General features: G+C 38.2%; 3 protein-coding genes across 7 annotated transcripts; 2 read left to right on the plus strand and 1 right to left on the minus strand.

Annotated features, from left to right (window-relative positions):
- The first annotated feature begins 1,209 nt into the window (after positions 1-1,209).
- LOC105429320 (uncharacterized) lies at positions 1,210-7,353 on the plus strand. Of its 2 annotated transcripts, none has more exons than XM_011642211.2 (7): positions 1,210-1,735; positions 1,810-3,999; positions 4,099-4,258; positions 4,348-4,508; positions 4,579-4,792; positions 4,906-5,778; positions 5,858-7,353. In XM_011642211.2, the coding sequence occupies exons 1-7, from the start codon at positions 1,652-1,654 to the stop codon at positions 6,775-6,777; spliced, it is 4,602 nt and encodes a 1,533-aa protein (XP_011640513.2). In that variant the 5' UTR covers positions 1,210-1,651; the 3' UTR covers positions 6,778-7,353. The 2 variants fall into 2 exon arrangements, with proteins under 2 accessions (XP_011640513.2, XP_011640514.2); XM_011642212.3 differs by lacking the exon at positions 1,210-1,735 and having other exon boundaries at positions 1,827-1,968; positions 2,045-3,999.
- Positions 7,354-8,000: 647 nt separating this feature from the next.
- LOC105429322 (uncharacterized) lies at positions 8,001-11,826 on the minus strand. 3 transcript variants are annotated; one of them, XM_011642214.2, is made up of 3 exons: positions 10,707-11,243; positions 8,856-9,794; positions 8,001-8,762 (listed from the first exon to the last, which is right to left on the minus strand). In XM_011642214.2, the coding sequence occupies exons 1-3, from the start codon at positions 11,089-11,091 to the stop codon at positions 8,404-8,406; spliced, it is 1,683 nt and encodes a 560-aa protein (XP_011640516.2). In that variant the 5' UTR covers positions 11,092-11,243; the 3' UTR covers positions 8,001-8,403. The 3 variants fall into 3 exon arrangements, with proteins under 3 accessions (XP_011640516.2, XP_011640517.2, XP_011640515.2); XM_011642215.2 differs by having other exon boundaries at positions 8,001-9,794; positions 11,207-11,826; XM_011642213.2 differs by having other exon boundaries at positions 8,001-9,794.
- Positions 11,827-12,391: 565 nt separating this feature from the next.
- LOC105429323 (uncharacterized) lies at positions 12,392-17,897 on the plus strand. Of its 2 annotated transcripts, XM_011642219.3 has the most exons (6): positions 12,400-13,132; positions 14,138-14,291; positions 14,859-15,041; positions 15,540-15,611; positions 15,774-16,263; positions 16,387-17,897. In XM_011642219.3, exons 1-6 carry the CDS (start codon positions 12,814-12,816, stop codon positions 16,468-16,470), a joined length of 1,302 nt encoding a protein of 433 aa, XP_011640521.2. In that variant the 5' UTR covers positions 12,400-12,813; the 3' UTR covers positions 16,471-17,897. The 2 variants fall into 2 exon arrangements, with proteins under 2 accessions (XP_025074603.2, XP_011640521.2); XM_025218818.2 differs by lacking the exon at positions 15,540-15,611 and having other exon boundaries at positions 12,392-13,132.
- Positions 17,898-18,020: the final 123 nt, after the last annotated feature.

An 18,020-nucleotide genomic window follows, 5' to 3' on the forward strand; every position in this document is an offset into this window, starting at 1 on the left:
ACACAGTTGCAAAACTGCTTTTTCTGCTAAACACAGCCAATGGTATGTACACTCATGGTGGAAGTAATATATGGTGTGTGCAGTTTGGCCAAACCACGCCCACTTTCGCTCTGAGCTGTTTATAATAGGAAAATAATACCAACTGTGAAAAGTAAAAATAGTTTAGCGTTTATCAAATTGGTATGCTGGATCTACTGTCCTTGTTTCACGCACTTCTTCGAGCGATTTCTTTTTCTATCTGTTCCGTGTGTACACACTATTCCGTTTTGCATGTGGACAAGTGTTACTTTCATTTGCGAGACATTCGGAAAATTTGTGTAAGACTGATGGCAGAGAATGAGACATAAGCGCTTACATTTACCGTAAACGGAGATGTAGATTAAGGCAGAGAAAAACTTATACATAAGAGGTTACACGTATACGTGAAAAATTATTGGATATGTTACGTCTCGTTTTCAGTCTAATACTATAAAATGCAGTATAGCGAGTGGTTGTAACAGCAGTTCTGATAAATGTAGCGGTAAAAACTCGCACGTATATAAAAGTTCGAGAGATAAACAGACGGTTGATAAATGATGCAAAGAAAAAAATAAAAAAAATCATTTCCAGCACAATTAAACAAAAATTATTAGAAACGCTGTATATATTTTATAATAAATCTGTATAATAAATCTCATTTGTTTTTTTTTACAAGTACAAGAATTTGTACTTTGTATTTTATACTTTTATGTTTCAAGTTAGTATTAATACTTTTATAAATATTGCATAAATGTTTGCTATTTTTGTTTTTTTTTTAATGCAAATTTTCTTTGTTCTTCATCACAGCAAAATGGCCAAAGAATACATGTGAACTCCAAAATACTCTATTTAGATACTCATCGGAATCATGCTGTTTTAGGAAAAAAACTGTTTAAAATGTCATAAAAAAAAGTTTATTGTAATTTTTATAATTATTACATATAGTATTTTAAGATTTTTTATTATTATTATTTACATGCAAAGTATCAAAATGTTTATGTAATCCGTAATCATTTTTCTCATAAAGATTCGAAGTTCGAAAGAATGATCATTTGGCTGAAAATTCTCCCAATAGAGATTATAAATTATTCTATATTGGTTATCAACACTGTCACTTGTTTATTTAATTTTTTATTCAATATTTAATTTAAGACAGAAATTATGAAGGTTAAAAAGAGAAACTACGATGCATTATAAAGTGTATGAAACAAGGAGAGATTCAGCATATCAACTTCTCGGCGCGAAGTATATTCGCGTTTCATAGTTAGGTTTCATATTTAGAAAGAGACACTTCAAACTGCGCACACCATGTATTCTTTCCACCATGATGTACACTACTCAGATATCAGAAACAACTAGATCTAAGTAATCTGGTGATAAACCGATGAAAACTAGTGAAAATTATCTCGTTCAATGAACATCGACCTTTAAATTGATAACGCCATAAAAGACCCGCGAAAAAAGACTTATATTTACATTGGTCACGTCACAGATTTAAAATTTTGCGAAACGGTTTCTTGTTCATATGTGACAGCTGGTGACAATAGTGTTGAAAATTGGGAATTGCGGTGAAAGCCAGATCGGATTCGTTCAAAGTTCAAAGAGAGTAATCAGCGATTTTACACATCGAGAAATGGTCGATGTGCAGGCAAAAATTGAAACTTGGACGGAATTGATACAGTCAGAGAAATTGAAAGATGTATTGAAGGATATAGAGGTATGCTCTTTCTCATGTTTGGAATAATATTCGTATTCTATGTAGCTTTATCTTGCATTGTTGATATGTTTCAGATAAATATTCACGTGCGATCAGATAACAAATTAAACGATGACATATTCAGATTATTGTTATACTTATGTCGCACAGCAGACAAATGTAATGGTCAGAATTGTGAGACTGGGAAAGATATTGCCAAATTAGCTAAATTATTATGCTCATTGTTGATCAAGGTACCTGATAGCAACAACTTTGTTAAGGCTGTATTTAAGATAACTCGTTGTCTAATTTCCTTCAATCTGTATGAAGAAGCAGCAGAAATTTGTTGTTATCTACAACCTGGAGATTTGTACCATCCCCAAGACAGCACTATGGAGCTTCTGATAAAAGTAGTATCTTTGTGGCGTGTTTCAATCAACAATGTATATAATACTTTTACAAGTGAATCCTTAAACATGGAAAATTATAGCAAGCTAAAAAGTATAATAAAGCATGAAATGAAAATAACACAAATCGCATATAAAAATTACACAAGATACTTGATTGAGGGAATATGTGTAAATTTAAATAGACTTGTAGTGATTGACAAAGACAAGAAATACCTTGATGATTTTTGTAAATATACATTAGAATATTTATCAAAAACACATTTGTATCTAGACAAAGATGAAAAATATATAATATATCGTCATGTACTTGGTATTGTATGTCATATGACATGTAGGACTATTGATACAACTGGTATTGACTCTGCGGTAAAAATATTGGATGAGTTATCTAGTTATTTCAACAATCTTCTGGCTGAAGATAAGGAATGTTATCAATGCTTTCAACAATTTCAAAATTTATGCATGGCACTTTTGGTGCCAATGGAAAATTTTGTTAATGATAATGCCAAAAGTATACAAAATATTATTTATTGTAATTTAAATATTATAAAGAAATATGGATATGCAGGTGTCAAATGGAATGCTCTCACTACTGCAGAACTAGTCGAGCCCATATTCACATATTGGGAAACATGTGTAGATAAACACACGTTCGGGCGTTTACTTGATACTGGCATTTTGCTAGAATTAATGAACTTATTCTTGCATATAAACACAGATGATTTTTATAGCAAGCAAGTGACGATCAAATGCAAATGGTGCCTTGGCAAAATGTGCACAATCAAGAGGGATTTATATAACGCTGTAGCGATGATGTGCAGATGCGTTAATTTAGTATGTAAATTTCCTGTTGACACTTTGTCAGCAGAAATATGTGCTGTTACCAGGAAAATCTTGAAGCAATGCGTTAAATTAATTACTTCTGAAATGAAAGAATGCGAATGCAAACGTTGGACACAATCGTGGAATACTTGTCGTAATTTAATTTATAATGTAGGCATATTATCCGAACACGTTTATGAGGAAAGCATACGTCTATTCTCCTTTTTATGTTCATGCATCTTTCAATTCGAAAGAATTGACTTGAATTCTCTACATGTGAAAAGCTTTCAGAACTCTGAAAATATTATTTCTTTGGTATTGTACAGATTAAGCATTGTGTATTATAATAATAGTATGTACAGAAAAGCCATGACTGTATGTGCATTGAATGCCTTGTTAACTTGTAATCAGACGAGCACAAAAGCTTTTTATATGTGGACAAAAATTAAGAAAAACGCTTCTGAAGAAATCGCAAACTTAACTATACTGGATTGCTTGAGAAGTGACAAAGATGAGATTAGGAACGAGCTGGGATTTTCAATCGATATTTCGAAATGCGATCCTAACGAGTTGTACTCACGTGAAGCAAGAAGTTTACTGGAAGAGAGGATCACATTTACAAATGGTGTGTCAGTAGTTTTAAAAAAACTTAAAGAGTCACAGTCAAACAATCATTACGCGCACATACTGCAGTTATTAGGACATTATTTATTAGATTTCAAACATGACAGTTCTATTTTAAAGTATTACGAAGAAGCTATAGTTGATTTGAAGCAAGACAAGTCAGATTCTGTGGCTGTTCTGTGCTTGGAAGCTAATTTCAACTTTTTTAAGTTTGTGGATGCATTGCATACAATGAATAAGCAAACTCATATGGAAATGGAAAACACAAAGTTTGCTCTGTACGCTCCCAAGCTACCAGAACTTACTGAAACCAAATCTCCAAATGTAGTTCCTGCTTATACGATGATAAACATTAAAATAGACACCACTCTTAAATCAAGTTTACAAGAATGTTTGAGCAAATGGAAACAACTATTTAAAAGCCATTTTGTAAGTTAATAAAAAATGGATTAGATCACTCATTGAAATTTGCCTTTCAATAATTACTTGAGAGATTTTAAGATTTTAAGAATATTTTATTGTCAACAGAAAGAAATTGTTATGAATTGGGAACCTAATCTTATACTTCGCTTGCTAATAACAGCTGGTGAATATTCTCGATTATATCGATATGAAGAGTGCGAAGCTGAAGCATGGACGTTGGCATATAAGTTAGCATTAGAAATTAATGATTATACCGTTATATACAGTATGTAGAATCATTTATAATAATTATAATAAAGTAAAATAAATTAAGTAAGTTCTATAGATGGGATAATATCAAATTTTATTACATAGTTACAGGTCGTTGTATCTCCTTGAGACTAATTAATTACGATTGGATTGTTATTGCTAAAGAACATGCTATGAAACACAAAGATTCTGAAGATGAAAATATAATTGGTGCTATTGCTATCTTTTGGATGAGCTTAGCAGATCTCTATTTTGAATGTGGAAAGGTAATCTAAAAAGCCATACAAATATTTTATTTACTAATCTGTAATGTATATAAAAAAACTTTTTTTTCAGTATGATGATGCTAAGCATTTATTGACCAAAGCTAGAAATCTTTCAAGAATTTCATTGCTTGAGAATAAACCTGTCTACTTGCTAAGTTTAGATATTATCGTACGCAACAGCATCTTTTATAAAGATAATATGCAACATGAAGATTATGGTTCATACATCGTGGAAAGTTTACTTGTAATGAGAAGTTTAAATCAAGATTTGTTTACGACAAAATGTAATTATGATTGAAGTTATTTATACTTCTATTTAATTTTAGTAAAGTTCCATCACACACATATAATTGTATATGCATAAAAATTATTCGACTAATTATAAAATTCTTTACAGGGAAAAGCCAAGCGGAATATCTTTTCAGTTTCGATGTAATTTTCACTATGGCAATTAATTTGTCCATAAGAATAAATAGCCTATTATCTTTTCGAGGTATTAGCCCGGATTTAGTGCGACTTTTGAAATCAGCGCAAAGTTTAGGTGCAGTGCTGCGTACCGCTGAATTATTGAAATCGTTATGTTATATCGATCTGTCACGTTCGCAATTGGACGATTGCGAAGTGAAACTGCAAGGCCTCGAGCATATGTTGAACATTGAAGCATTTCAGTTGCCAGTGAAGTCTAAACCCGTCGAAATATCAACCATTCATTTCGCAGTGACTCCCACGAAAGTCGTGGATCCTGTCAGAGATGCTTCCCAGTACGCTTCTCCGGTTCTCGACAAGAAAGTCTTTGACCCGCCGAAATTCACGTTGCACGCAGATTGCGATTGCTACAAGTGTGGTAACGTTTCGTATCAGTATCTGGTGTTCGCTACCACTTATATCAGAGCGCAACTGTACGCTTTGCAGAATCACACTGTGGCAGCGCTCGATCATTTCCACGGCGCTTTTGAAATAAGGCGAAGATTGTTCAAGGAAGAGAAGGCGGTTCTGCCAGATAACTGGCCGCACGATGAAATCGGTGTGAAGCAGTTCTCCTGGCAGATACGATGCTACATCACAGATTATATACTGTTATTGATTGATTTTTCTTACTTTCTGAAAGCAAAAATAATGTCAAAGCAAGAGAACGTAATTGATATCACCAATTTAGCGATCAATATATGCTGCAAATATAAATTAGAGGGACATCCGGTCTATGTGATGGCTAAGGAATTGGCGCTCGATAATGAATTCCAGCCGATATTGGAATCCTCGGAGTGTTTAAGTATGCACTCTTTGATTTTTTTTTTTTTTTTAATAAACTTAGAAAATTTTTTATATTTATATGATAATTTTTATTGCAGCGTTTATGGTTCCACAATCCTATGACATTGATACAAATGACTATGCGACAATCCCAAATGATCCGAATGTTTGTGTCACGCCCTCCGTTCAGAATCGTCGTCCCAAGAAACCTCTCTCGATTCGACGTAGAAGAAGCCCAAAAGCCTTGAAGATAACTAAAATTAATATGATTTGGAGTGATGACGAAGATGATGACGATACATCACCACCGCCAGCCACATATTCAAATAAAAAGCTAAAATCGCGTACGAATTTAATTAGAAGAAAAATTTTGGAAGAAGATCTAACAGACGATCCAGTTAATTTAAATACGGAGGAGGACTCTATGTCGAAAGAAATAAAGTCGGAAAATTTGAATGAAGATGAAAACAATACGCATAGGAAATCGATAAAGGATATTATGATTAAAGTGGTATCTTTAGTTCCAGATATATCTCAGAATTTGATGAATTTAGTAGACAAATCAGATGTACCTGTTACGACGGAAAATATTGATAAATTAATAGAAAAAGTAGAAAGTCTCAAAATTAATTCAAAAACAACACAGAGAAAAAGAAGCGTTAGAGATACGAAGCAACTAACAGTTACTGATTATAATGCAAATATAAATCAGGCCATAGAATTATTGAAAAATATGGCGATAGAGGAAAAACCAGTGGAATGTATCGATTCTCTTACGCCAACAAAAACTGAGAAGATTAATAAATTAAACGATCAAAAGACTCCAGAGACGCGTAACGAAAAAAAATTTTTTAAAAGTAAAACGCCAAAAGAAAGTATTGATAAGGCGGGACCATCGTTAATGAACGAACATAAAAATGCACGAAATAAATGCCCAAAGTTATTTATAAATAATGAAGAATACGGTAGAAGAACAAGATCCAGTCTCAAAAGATCTCAAAAAGAAAAACCGTCGTGAAGGCACCTGTGTGTGAAAGTGTGAAAATTATGCATTCTTCACAGTTCTAAAAAACGACGAAGGACTATCGCGTAATGCGAATGAAATAATTATTTTTAATAAAAGTCAAAGATATTTTATAAATAATCCGAGATACATTTTATTATATTTAATAAAAAATCGTAACCTATATCTTTACTTATCCTCTAAATTATTTTGAACGAAAATTAACTTTGGGAATTTTAATTCATTCTTTTTATTATACTTTATAAACAGTCATTGATTTTATTCCAATTAAATATTTTATAAGTAAACGCAATTCAATGTTCTTGACGCTATTTTATTCTTTCATTCACGTATTTATTGTTGTTCTTAAAATAAGTATCACACAAGTATCTATCATAGTATAATAACAATATAAACTGTGGAACAGCAAAAAAAATAAGCATGTAAATACGTGCATACATGCGTGTTACATAATTCCGCGGTTTTGCTAACAAAACAAAACAAACTTAATTACAATATTCTTTTAAATCGATCTGATGTATGGAAAATGATTATTATGCAATAAAAGTACGTAATAAGATTCGCTTTATATTCGCTTTCCTGTGGGACACACTTGTTTTTCAAAATCTCTGAGCATTATGTGGAAGAAAATTATTTATAACAATAAAACAGTAACCTCGTTTTTATAAGTATAAATACTAAATATGTATAACTAACATATGAAATTAAAAATTTCAGGATCCCATCAAATGAACTCATGTACTCATACCCATAGATACTTATCACGTTGGAATAGTGATAGTAACAAATAAATCCTGTTCGGGATTTTTTTGTTTTATTTAGATATTGATACATGTCAATATTCATGTCTATTGTTTTATCTACTGTTCAATTCGTAGCTATCTTTTTATAGCGTGCAATGACAGAGTTAAGAGAGATGAGATTAGACTAGTATTGTTAGAAATTTCTGACTTATATCAATGCTGTTTGAAAATAATTACTATTATTACAAAATACTACTATCTTTAATCACAATTATTATAAAAATACATAGAGATATATATAATATATACAAAAGTAAAATTTTATACATCTGTCTAAATATACGTGTGTGTGCGCGTGTGTGTGTGTGTGTAATATATACGCCGCAAAACTCGTAATGATTTCACATTTCATATTTAACATTTTTTATTGCAATGAGTTTTTGATCCGAGTTGATGCCGTCACAGTGCAATTCCTGCATTTGCTTTTCTGTTCTTCCGATGCTTATATCTTCATGTCCACTTTGCTTTAGATGCAGGAAATGCATTATGATAGCCCGAATTAAATTCATCGCAATCGAAAACGCTTAGTTTAATTAGTTTCATCTTTGAAATCAACTGAAAAGAATTATGAAGCGAAAAGTAGGAAAGGCGTGAATATCAACATATATCAGTATCTACGTAAAACTAAATTTTGAACAGCATTAAATTAAATAAAGAAAAAAAAAAATAGATGTGTTTCATAACATAAGACTGCTTTTACTGCTTTCGTATGCCGGTAAATAGACTGTGTTACATGAGCGGATAGTTTTTATTAGTTTTTCTTTTGCGTATAAAAATAACAAAGTTACAATTACGTGTAATCACAGTCTGTAAATGGCTATAATGATGATTCTGAAGCCGCAAAACAATTGTCTTTCGTATCATGCTGAAAACATCGTACTAAAATTCTCTCCTCTTCTTGCATCTTGGCCAATTCCATCAACGCCAAAGCACCCTGCCATTTTTTATTGTCTTCCTGTAGCGGTAACTTAGCTATGCTTATATTGTCTTCTGGCTTAACAACTACCTTTGTTTCAATTCTCTCAGGATCTAATGCAGCAGGTGGTTTCGAGATGAGATCCCTGCTGCTATTTGAACTACCAGCCAACATCAGAACCGTCGGTCTAGTTTCATTTTCGCTTATATGAGAATTGGTCAGTACATCCTGATTCGTTGTCTCTCTCATAACAATTTGATCTGCAAAGTCAAAATGTAAATGTGCAACAACCTCAGGGTCTTGAACTTTTACAGCAGATTCATTAATACTAGTTTCAAAAATATTTTGATTACTTGGTGAATCCCACTGTGGTTGATTCAGAGAGTGCACAACATCATATACAGTTTCTTTCGCTACTTTTGGAGATTCGTTGTCATGATCCACGATACCATATATTTGGGAAGAAAAATATGAAGGATTCATTTGTGTATCCGATTCTGCTACTTTGTTGTTCAGACTTGTTGCAGACGTATTATCTGTATAGGAATCTGCGAGGAGTGTTGAGTAAGAGAGAAGCGGTTCCGATAGAGTCAAACACTGTTTATCATCAATTTTGCTTAAGGTCGCTACATTGTTAGATTTGATATCATCATTTAGATCTAATTGTTGTTCTAAGCAAGCATATCGTAGCCATCGCTTCTTTGGTTGTAGTCTGTCCAAAGCCTGCCTTCTTAGTGAAGTGATCGCTAACTTGGCAGTCGATGCTTCTTCATCCTCGGACATTGGCAGTATCGCGCAGCATGTATCTGCTGGATCTTCATCCTGACTCTCCTCTTGACTGTCCTGACTTTCTCCGCAATGTAACCGTTGTGGCGGCTTGCGATCGAGATTTTCTTGCTCGCCCGCCATATCCATCATAAGGCCCTTTCTGGATTTTATTCTCTTATGATTTTCGCCGCTGTTCTTCCACGACTTCTTTTTCCGTTCGCTCTTCCCAGTCGGTGTTCGATCCTCTCGTTCCATCTTGTAACGCTCGAACCATCGACTTACTTCGCTTGGTACTTCCATGTTCTCGGACACTGGCTTTAATACAAAGTCATCTGATCTTGTAAGGTTTGCGTAAGGATGTTCCGGACAATGTCTATTGGCATGGGTGAATCTCATTTCACAGCCTGGTTGGGTGCATAAAAACGGCTTCTCTCCTGTATGTAATCGTTGATGAGTCTTTAATTGTCCCGATTGAGTGAAAGCCTTTGTGCATCCAGGATAATCACATGTATATGGGCGTTCTCCTGTGGTCACAACATAAATACTTCATTATTTATCAATATTAATATTGCATTATTTGTTGTGTGTGTGTGTGTGTGCATGCACGCGTGCACATACACATATACACACATACACACATATATATATAGTTCTCTCAATTTATTCTTGATACAAAACAAACTCTGACTTGTGCATCTAATATATTGGTTAGATTTTAAGAATTATTTAAAAATTTTTTTAATTGTTCAGTTATTCAAAAGTGTCACTCATTAAAATGTCTTAAAACCTTGACGTACAGTTTGATTTTCAATGTAATAATAAAATGACAGATGATTTTACTAGATCTCTTCTGACATTTAAATATTTGACAAACATTAGTTTTCTCATCTCAATCATAGTTCCGTACTCGTGATGAAAGAGAGAATGCAACAATCACGTTAGAGAACGTTCGCAATATTTTCAAAAGACACGTCTCGCAAAAGCGGAAGTGTCACTGCGCGTCCTTTTTTTTTTTTTGTTGTCCCTAGACAAAGACCGCGCGCCATAACGGACCAACGTGGACGCGTGCACAAACACGCGCTTTGACCTCTCTCTCCCCCTCCTTTGCCCAAAGAAGGATTAAAAATCCCACGCAGCTCAGCGTGGGCATCGCTCGTTACACGTGTCGCCGTGGCGTAAATTTCGCGCGCAACCGGCGAACTTGGGCCCGCGCGTCTCGGAAATGTATCAACGTCGGTACGCGAGGCGAGCCATTTAAAGTATTTAAAGTGCGGCATGATGGCCGATTGGCGGGACGCGTGAGAGAAAGAGAAAGAGAGAGAGCGAGAACCAGAATCATCCATCGCGCGCGCGTTCCTTCCCCTCGCGAAACGGATCGTTGAATAAAGCCAGCGCTGATCGACGACGGCGGCGACGCGGGAAGAAGCCTCCCTCACCCGTGTGAGTGCGCAAGTGCGCCTGCAAACTCTTCTCGCGCGGGAACACCCGGTTGCAGTAGACACACTTGATGCTGCTCGGCGATGTGCTGCCCTGCATCATGAGATTCGTGAGTGCGTCGGCGCGCGGCCGGCCGCGCCGGTGGCTTTCGGAGCCGCTGTCTGCGGTCGACTTGCCGCCGGCACTGCCGCCACTCGCGTCCAAGCCGGTAACGTGCTGCTCCCTGTACTCCGGCGAGGAGCACGAGCTGCCCGGGCTGAGGTTCACGTTCCGCGCCTCCTCGCCCCAGTTCCATGGATAGAACTGGGTGTCGCAGACCGATGGACTGCGCTCGTACGACTCTGCCGCCGGACGGGATCCTCTCTTCGGCGTGTGCAGCTCCATCCTCGGCTGCCACCCCGACCGCCGCGGCCAATGATTCACTCACGTTCTCTCACACGATCGGCGAACTTTCCACAGAAATGTTTTTACTACGCGCGACACAACCGCGGCAACTTACCGCTGACTGGGGTTGGCCGCTGGCTCTGGTTGGCTGACACTCGCGACCTCTTTGCCGCCGTCCGTCGGCGCTGCCGCGCGCGTGGTGTACGCGTGCCGCGTGCAACTGGTAAACCGCCAAAATACGCACACGAGTACGCGCGAGTTGTCCAAGATGGCGGACGCGTATGCGCGCGCATCCCCTCGACGGCCCGGCCGGACTCGCACAGCCGTGGAGAGCGACCGACGAACGGGGAAGATGAATCCATCGCGGGTATCGCGGACTTTTTTGTTTCAGGGCTCGTGGGAGATCGATCGGTCTCTTTACGCGTACGATACGCGTTTGTCTTGTCTTGATTTTCTTTTCGAGACGACAGGTGCAAGAACTCGCAGGTTCAACTGAACGCCTGACGCCTCTTACGTGAAAAACTTGAAATAGAACAATCGAGAATAAATGTAAAAGGGGTCGAAAAAAAAATTAATATTTTTCAAGATTAATAAATGACTAGGCGTGTAAGGCACTGCGCATAATGAAGAAAATATTAGAAAGGAATGAACATTAAATATCAAAGTTTACGCACAATAGGCAACAGGAACAAAGAATAATGCAGACAATAAATTTCAATCAATTGAGAGCCGACAGATTGAAACTTATTGCCTGCATTATTCTTGGTTCCCGTTGTCCATTGTGCATAAACCTTAACATTTAACATTTATTTCTGCTCCTAATATTTCCTCCATTGTGTGCCTAATTTTTATTTCCAAAATGTAATATTTATTCCCGTTCCTAATTCCTATTCTTGTCCCTCCCATTGTGTACGCAAGGCCCAAATCCCCGAATAGATTGCGTGCGTGCGTGCGTGTATGCGGCATGACACTGCGAGATTGTCCGGCGTGCGATTGTCTGATTGGCCGGCGCGCCGATTGGACAATGGCGATTATTCAACGCCGATTGGCCAAGCGAGATCACGCTATGCGCACGAAAATAGAACGCACCAGTCACCGCGTTTCGAAACGACGCGCAATTAACCGTTCGGGATGGAATCATCACGTGAAACGCCGTCGTAGGACGCCGTGAATTTCCCCTTGGCGACGCCCACGTCACAAGCGGCTCACCTTAACGGCGAACGACGCGACGCGACGCGATCTTTCTTTTTGGCAGCCGCGGCGGCGCAGTTTCGTTTCGAGTCTCATGAGAATCGCGCGACTTCCCGGCGGGCGAATTACGAACAATTGAGAGTCTTCTCGAATATGGGCGAGCCCGCGTTCCCGGCGTATCGGACCGCGCGAAAATTCACGGCGTAATTTTTAACGTCGTCCGACGGGACGTGACGAGGCGATAATCAGCGATATTCCAAGCGCGAACGCAGTTGATTTCGGTGGACGAGGTGGCGCGCCGACTAGCGCCGACCGCACGACCGATACGCGATCCCTCCGCCGCTCTCGCGCCCTCTTCCCCTCCCGCATCCCGCTCCGCATCGTTCGTGCCGCAGCGGGGTAGACCTCGTGGTGGACTCGAGCTCTTCGACTCGGCCATATTGGATAGTGAATGACTCCGTTACACAGGGGCTCAAGAGTAGCCGTGAAATCTTCGCAAGATCCTCGACGCCGTGAGGATACCGAGCCAAGATGGAAAACGAGTACACAGTTACGGTCACAAATAAGTTCCTGCTGGCGCTCGATGAGAGCGAGGATCCACTGGAGGTGCTAAAAGTGCGCGAGCAGGAGAAGGAAGCCAAGAAGAAGGAGAGGATCTCGGAGAAGGAGAACAAGACGAAGCAGCAACAGCAGCAGCAGCAGCAACAACAGCAGCAACAACAGCAGCAGCAGCAGCAGCAACCACCGCAGGACGGCCAGAAGGCGGCCAACAACAAGACGCAGAAGAGCCGCGTGATCAAGGACGCCCAGCAGCCGCCGTCCAAGACGCAGGAGACTAAAAAGGATCAAGGTTAGTCCCCTCCCCCCCTCCCGGGGGGGCCCGTTCGGATCGTGCGGCGCCTCCGGCCTCGTGTGCGCGCGTTATGGCCGTCGACCTCCCATGTGCTCGCGGTGATCTCGCGTCCTCTCTCGACGTTCCGGATATTCCTCGCTCGAGGCCGGTGCCTCTCGTCCGCGCATCTTCTCCGATCGATCGCCCCCGCCGAGGGAGAAAGACTCCGAGAGACGAGGGGTATATAGAGCCGCGAACGCCGCCGCATCTTCCGCGGGGGGGGCGAGCCCGCGGGCGCTTCGGGTATATTTTCTAAAAATGATTTGTGTGTGCGCCTCTTAAAAATAGGCTCGTGCGCGTGCCGATCCCGCGGCGGTCTTACATGACTCCCGCGGCGGGGATATGCCGGTACACAATCAAGTCCAAGTCCAAATTCGTGCGCGAACGAGGCGCCGGCACATGCGGTGCGCCTCGTATCTCTTGTCCTCTCTAGATATCACCTCGGAGTTTATCTCCGACCGGGATCGTACGGTCGGTACATACCAGAGATCCGATTCTATTATTCCATATCGCGATATCTGTGCATATCGAATTTATGAATCATCCTTGTAGATACGAACGAAATTTACTATTGAAAAAAAAAATAAAAAAAAAGAAGATACTAGTGTCGCCGTGTGTCCGCGCCGGTCGCTTCGAACAAAGAGATGATAGGATGTCAAAGAATAGCCATTCGACATTGAATTTTCATGTAAAGCGCATTCGCGACTCTCTGCAAATTGTAAATATTTAACCTTTTTTTTTTTTTTTCCAAAGTATATCTTTAGTGTATTTTTCAATTTTTTTTTTATTTTTATAATTTTGAAATATTGTATGCAACGAAATGCATTTAACTTTATTCAATTCTAATAATCTTTTATCATTAAGAGCATTTGGAATATATGAACATTCTTTCATTTGGAAAAAAAAAAAAATTTTTTTTACATTTGCATGTGTTTTTTACATTTGCATGGTTAATGTTCTCAGCTGATAAGAAGCCAGCTCAACCAAGAGCAAGCGGAGGAGACCGCAACGTCAAATTCTCCAGCGAATCCCGGGAGGAGCGCAACAATAGGCGTAACCGGGAAGACGGGGAAAGAACGCTGCGGGGACAGGGAGAGTTCAGACGAGGACCTCCTAGGTTAGTACCAGAAATTAAACTTTGACTGTACTTAATCGTTTTATCACCATATAAATAACATGTCATCAGATACATCTCTCTAATTTGATGAACATTTTGTATAGAATATCATATTTTATTTCATTTTTTTAAGAATATTTTGAATACACAATTTTTAATGTTTCATTTTTCATATCATAAATTAATATTATCTGCACAATTTCTTTTATTAATTATGTAAGATATCAAAGAGAGTTGAACTTGGATCTTTATATCAACAAGCAAGTGTTTTCTCTTGAAGCTACTTGATATCCTAATTTGAAACTTTTCAAAAGGAGAGAAATAATTTTAAAGGGTGTATTCACATACACAGTTATATATATATATATAAACAAATTATAGTATATAGCACATTAGTACTATGTTTGGTGGATTAAACAATCAAATACACACGTATACGTAAAGCACAAGTAAAATATAGAAACGCGTTTGGCTATTCTCCATTCCGTCTATTATATTCACAATTGCTATTCAAATTTCTGACTCTAGAAAGGCTTCTCTAATCATAACAATTGTATTTTATTTCAGTGAAGGACGCGAGACACGCGAGTTCCGAAACTCGAATGAGACTCAACGCGGCGAATATGGGGAACGTCGTGGCCGCGGTGGAATGCGCGGGATGGGTCGTGGACGTGGTGGCCCCCGTGGACGCGGCGGCTTCGATAATCGCGGCAAACGCGAGTTCGATCGTCAGTCAGGCTCTGATAAAACGTAAGTATCCAAACACGCACGCACACATGTGCGCGTGGACACATACACGGACGTTATACTCGAGTATCTCTATACAATGATGCTTGCCTCTGTGTGCACATTTTATCAAGGTTGTCGCTACATTCAATTCATCGAATTCTTTTCAGCCCACCAAATGCAATTTGTATTTATTGCCGCTCTGCTTTTTGTATCTTTGAATCTTTTTTTTACGCTTAATTTTTCGTTATTTTTTCTACTTGTTTATTATTATCATTTTTGTGTTAAACGCAACGGCGAATGCTTACGGTAGCTTGTAAAATATCTTTCTTTGTTTTTTCCTTTTTTTTTTTTCTTTTTTTATTTTGTAGCAATGACCATATAAATTGAATAAGAATGATAGTCTGTCAACAGTATACATTTGTAATGAGGCACGCATTGTTAATTATATAACGTGTAATGCTATGTAGCTTGATCGGTGCACTATAATTTAAAGCCTATTCCACATTTGTCTATTAACAGTGGAATTAAACCAGTGGATAAAAAAGATGGTGCTGGCAGCCATAACTGGGGTACTCATAATGATGAAATAGAGTAAGTAATTCAAGACAGTCCATACTTTCTACAACAGCTGCGTTTAAAAAAAGAAAATATGTCTTGACCTTTATTTTGTCCTATCTTTTCTTTTTTTTTTTTTTTTTTTTTTTTTTTTTTTTTTTTTTTTTTTTTTTTTTTTTTTTTTTTTTTTTTTTGTAGAGAAAGCCTGAATCAAGACAGTCAAGATTGGGCTAATGATAAACCGGATGCCGAACCTCAAGCACCGACCGAAGTTAAGAACGGCGAAACAACTGCGGATGCGACTGTTGAGGAGAAACCAGTCGAGGAAGAAACTCGTGAACTTACTTTGGATGAATGGAAAGCCCTGCAGAGTAACAGAGTTAAGCCTCAATACAATCTGCGAAAAGCCGGCGAAGGTGAGGATCTGTCCCGTTGGAAAAAGATGTACGCTCTTGAGAGGAAGAAAGAGGGTAATGAAGAAGAGGAGGACGAGGAAGAGGAATATGACGCAGCCGCGGAGTATCCTCAGCGTGTTGGCAGGCAAAAACGAGTGTTAGGCATCGAGATCCAGTTCAGTGACTCACGACGTGGATCCGGCGGTCGCGGTCGAGGTGGTCGCGGTCGTGGTGATCGCATGAACGGACGTGGATTTGGAAATCGTGGTGCTCCCAGAGATGGTGACTCACGTGTAAGTATTTCTACATTTTCTAATTAGGATTTCTCTATTTCTACATGTGTTTTAATTGGAACATACAAAAAAGAGGGAATGTAGAAAGAGAAAAATTATATGTTCTTTTATATGTTCTTTCAGTCACAGAACGAGCAGAGGTCGCCGCGAAGTCGTCAGAACGCTCCGAAGGTAGACGATGAGAATGACTTCCCTTCCTTGGGATAGGTAGCTTCATCTGTTGACTATATAACATCCCACCATTACCGTCACCAACAGTACATTTACTGCAGATAAAGCTCTACACTAACTAAAACAAATATTACTATCGAGAATCTTGCGTTAGTGATAACATTATTAATGCATAATACAGTACACCGTTGCAAAAATGAGATACGTAATGCTATCTAAAAAAATTCCTTTCGTGACTTGAATGTCACAATTATGTATTGGCATATAATCGTACACATGAAAAGTTACATGATGTATGGAGAAGAGAAACAAATAGATAACGATCCTTTTTTTGTACTTGTGTGGGAAGCCATTTGTCTATAACTAGTCCGAGACACTGGCCAGCGGACGAATGATCTGTGCAAGAACGATGCACAGAACATAATCACTGTGAACTTGTTGATAATTTTCAATCCATAAGATGACAGGAAGAGAATATATGAAGAACATTGAGACAGAAAGAAAGAGTTTAAGCGGACCAGCAAGCGTAAAACGTTATGGAGTATAAACTTCAAGTTACAGTTTCAATCTGCTTAAATCCGAATCGAAGGCAATTGTCGAAAGAAGGAGAAATTTTCACTGTACACAAAAGTAGTGGAACGCGGGCTGCGGTATCGATCTTGATCCGATGTCGCGTTAAGGGCCTAAAGGAGGCTGAATGATGTAGCATCGATACGCGCGCGAACATGTATAATATCTCTTTTTAGGCGTAAATTTTAAACGCACTTTCTGTTTTATAAGTTTTATACGATATTTGGAAAAGAATCCTTCCTTGTATCACACACACATATACACAGGCAGGTCTGAAGCACTTGCCATGCGTAAAAATGTAAGAAACTTTTAAAAGGGAGAGTAGATTTCTATTTAAGAAAACATCCTAAATAAATCATCTACTTAGAGCATGCTAAGTTTGACATATGTATATGTATACATAGCGAGAGAGAGAGAGAGAGAGAGAGCGAGACTTCCCTTTTGAAGATGTAGTCAACTTTTGTGCGAAGTTAATATTCAATATCTCGAACACACATTGACGCAGTTTTAGGTAATAAATATATATGTATATATATATATATGTATATATATATATATATATATATATACACATGTATACATATATGTATTCTATTATAAATGGAGGGAGAAGAAATCGTGATGCGTTAAGGGGGAAGACAGAACGAATGAGTCTACACTCATATTACTATGTTACACTTATGCGTTCTCATATTTTTAATTACGAACTAATATTAGTTATTTACTATATTTGTTATATGATTAAAGAAATTATCGCAGCCAAAAGATTCACCTCATGTCCATCATAGAGACAGAAAAACAATGAAGATAACAGAAAAACGTTACGAAGCTATTTGAAGCTTAGGTATATGTGTAAATAACATTTACAATAATAAATTATGACGATGATCGGACACTTTGAACTCGATTAACTTCATCAGTTGGCGATAAAGTTACTCTAAACAGATTCTTTTTCTTGTTTGTGCACATCTGTACAGAAAAAAGCGTAAGTACAAAAGTATACTATTTTAAATGTC

This window comes from Pogonomyrmex barbatus, unplaced genomic scaffold (genome assembly GCF_055798465.1).
Source record: "Pogonomyrmex barbatus isolate J1 unplaced genomic scaffold, ASM5579846v1 scaffold19, whole genome shotgun sequence".
Classification (NCBI taxonomy): Eukaryota; Metazoa; Arthropoda; class Insecta; order Hymenoptera; family Formicidae; genus Pogonomyrmex; species Pogonomyrmex barbatus.

Bases quoted from the DNA above. Each gene is read 5' to 3' on its own strand.
- LOC105429320 (XM_011642211.2), top strand. From the start codon at position 1,652: ATGGTCGATGTGCAGGCAAAAATTGAAACTTGGACGGAATTGATACAG. The intron at 4,793-4,905 runs GTAATTATGATT...AATTCTTTACAG, and splicing joins AGATTTGTTTACGACAAAAT to GGAAAAGCCAAGCGGAATAT. The intron at 5,779-5,857 runs GTATGCACTCTT...TTTTTATTGCAG, and splicing joins GGAATCCTCGGAGTGTTTAA to CGTTTATGGTTCCACAATCC.
- LOC105429322 (XM_011642213.2), bottom strand. From the start codon at position 11,091: ATGGAGCTGCACACGCCGAAGAGAGGATCCCGTCCGGCGGCAGAGTCG. The intron at 9,795-10,706 runs GTGAGGGAGGCT...TTGTGACCACAG, and splicing joins GCACTTGCGCACTCACACGG to GAGAACGCCCATATACATGT.
- LOC105429323 (XM_011642219.3), top strand. From the start codon at position 12,814: ATGGAAAACGAGTACACAGTTACGGTCACAAATAAGTTCCTGCTGGCG. The intron at 15,042-15,539 runs GTAAGTATCCAA...GTCTATTAACAG, and splicing joins CAGTCAGGCTCTGATAAAAC to TGGAATTAAACCAGTGGATA. The intron at 16,264-16,386 runs GTAAGTATTTCT...ATGTTCTTTCAG, and splicing joins CCAGAGATGGTGACTCACGT to TCACAGAACGAGCAGAGGTC.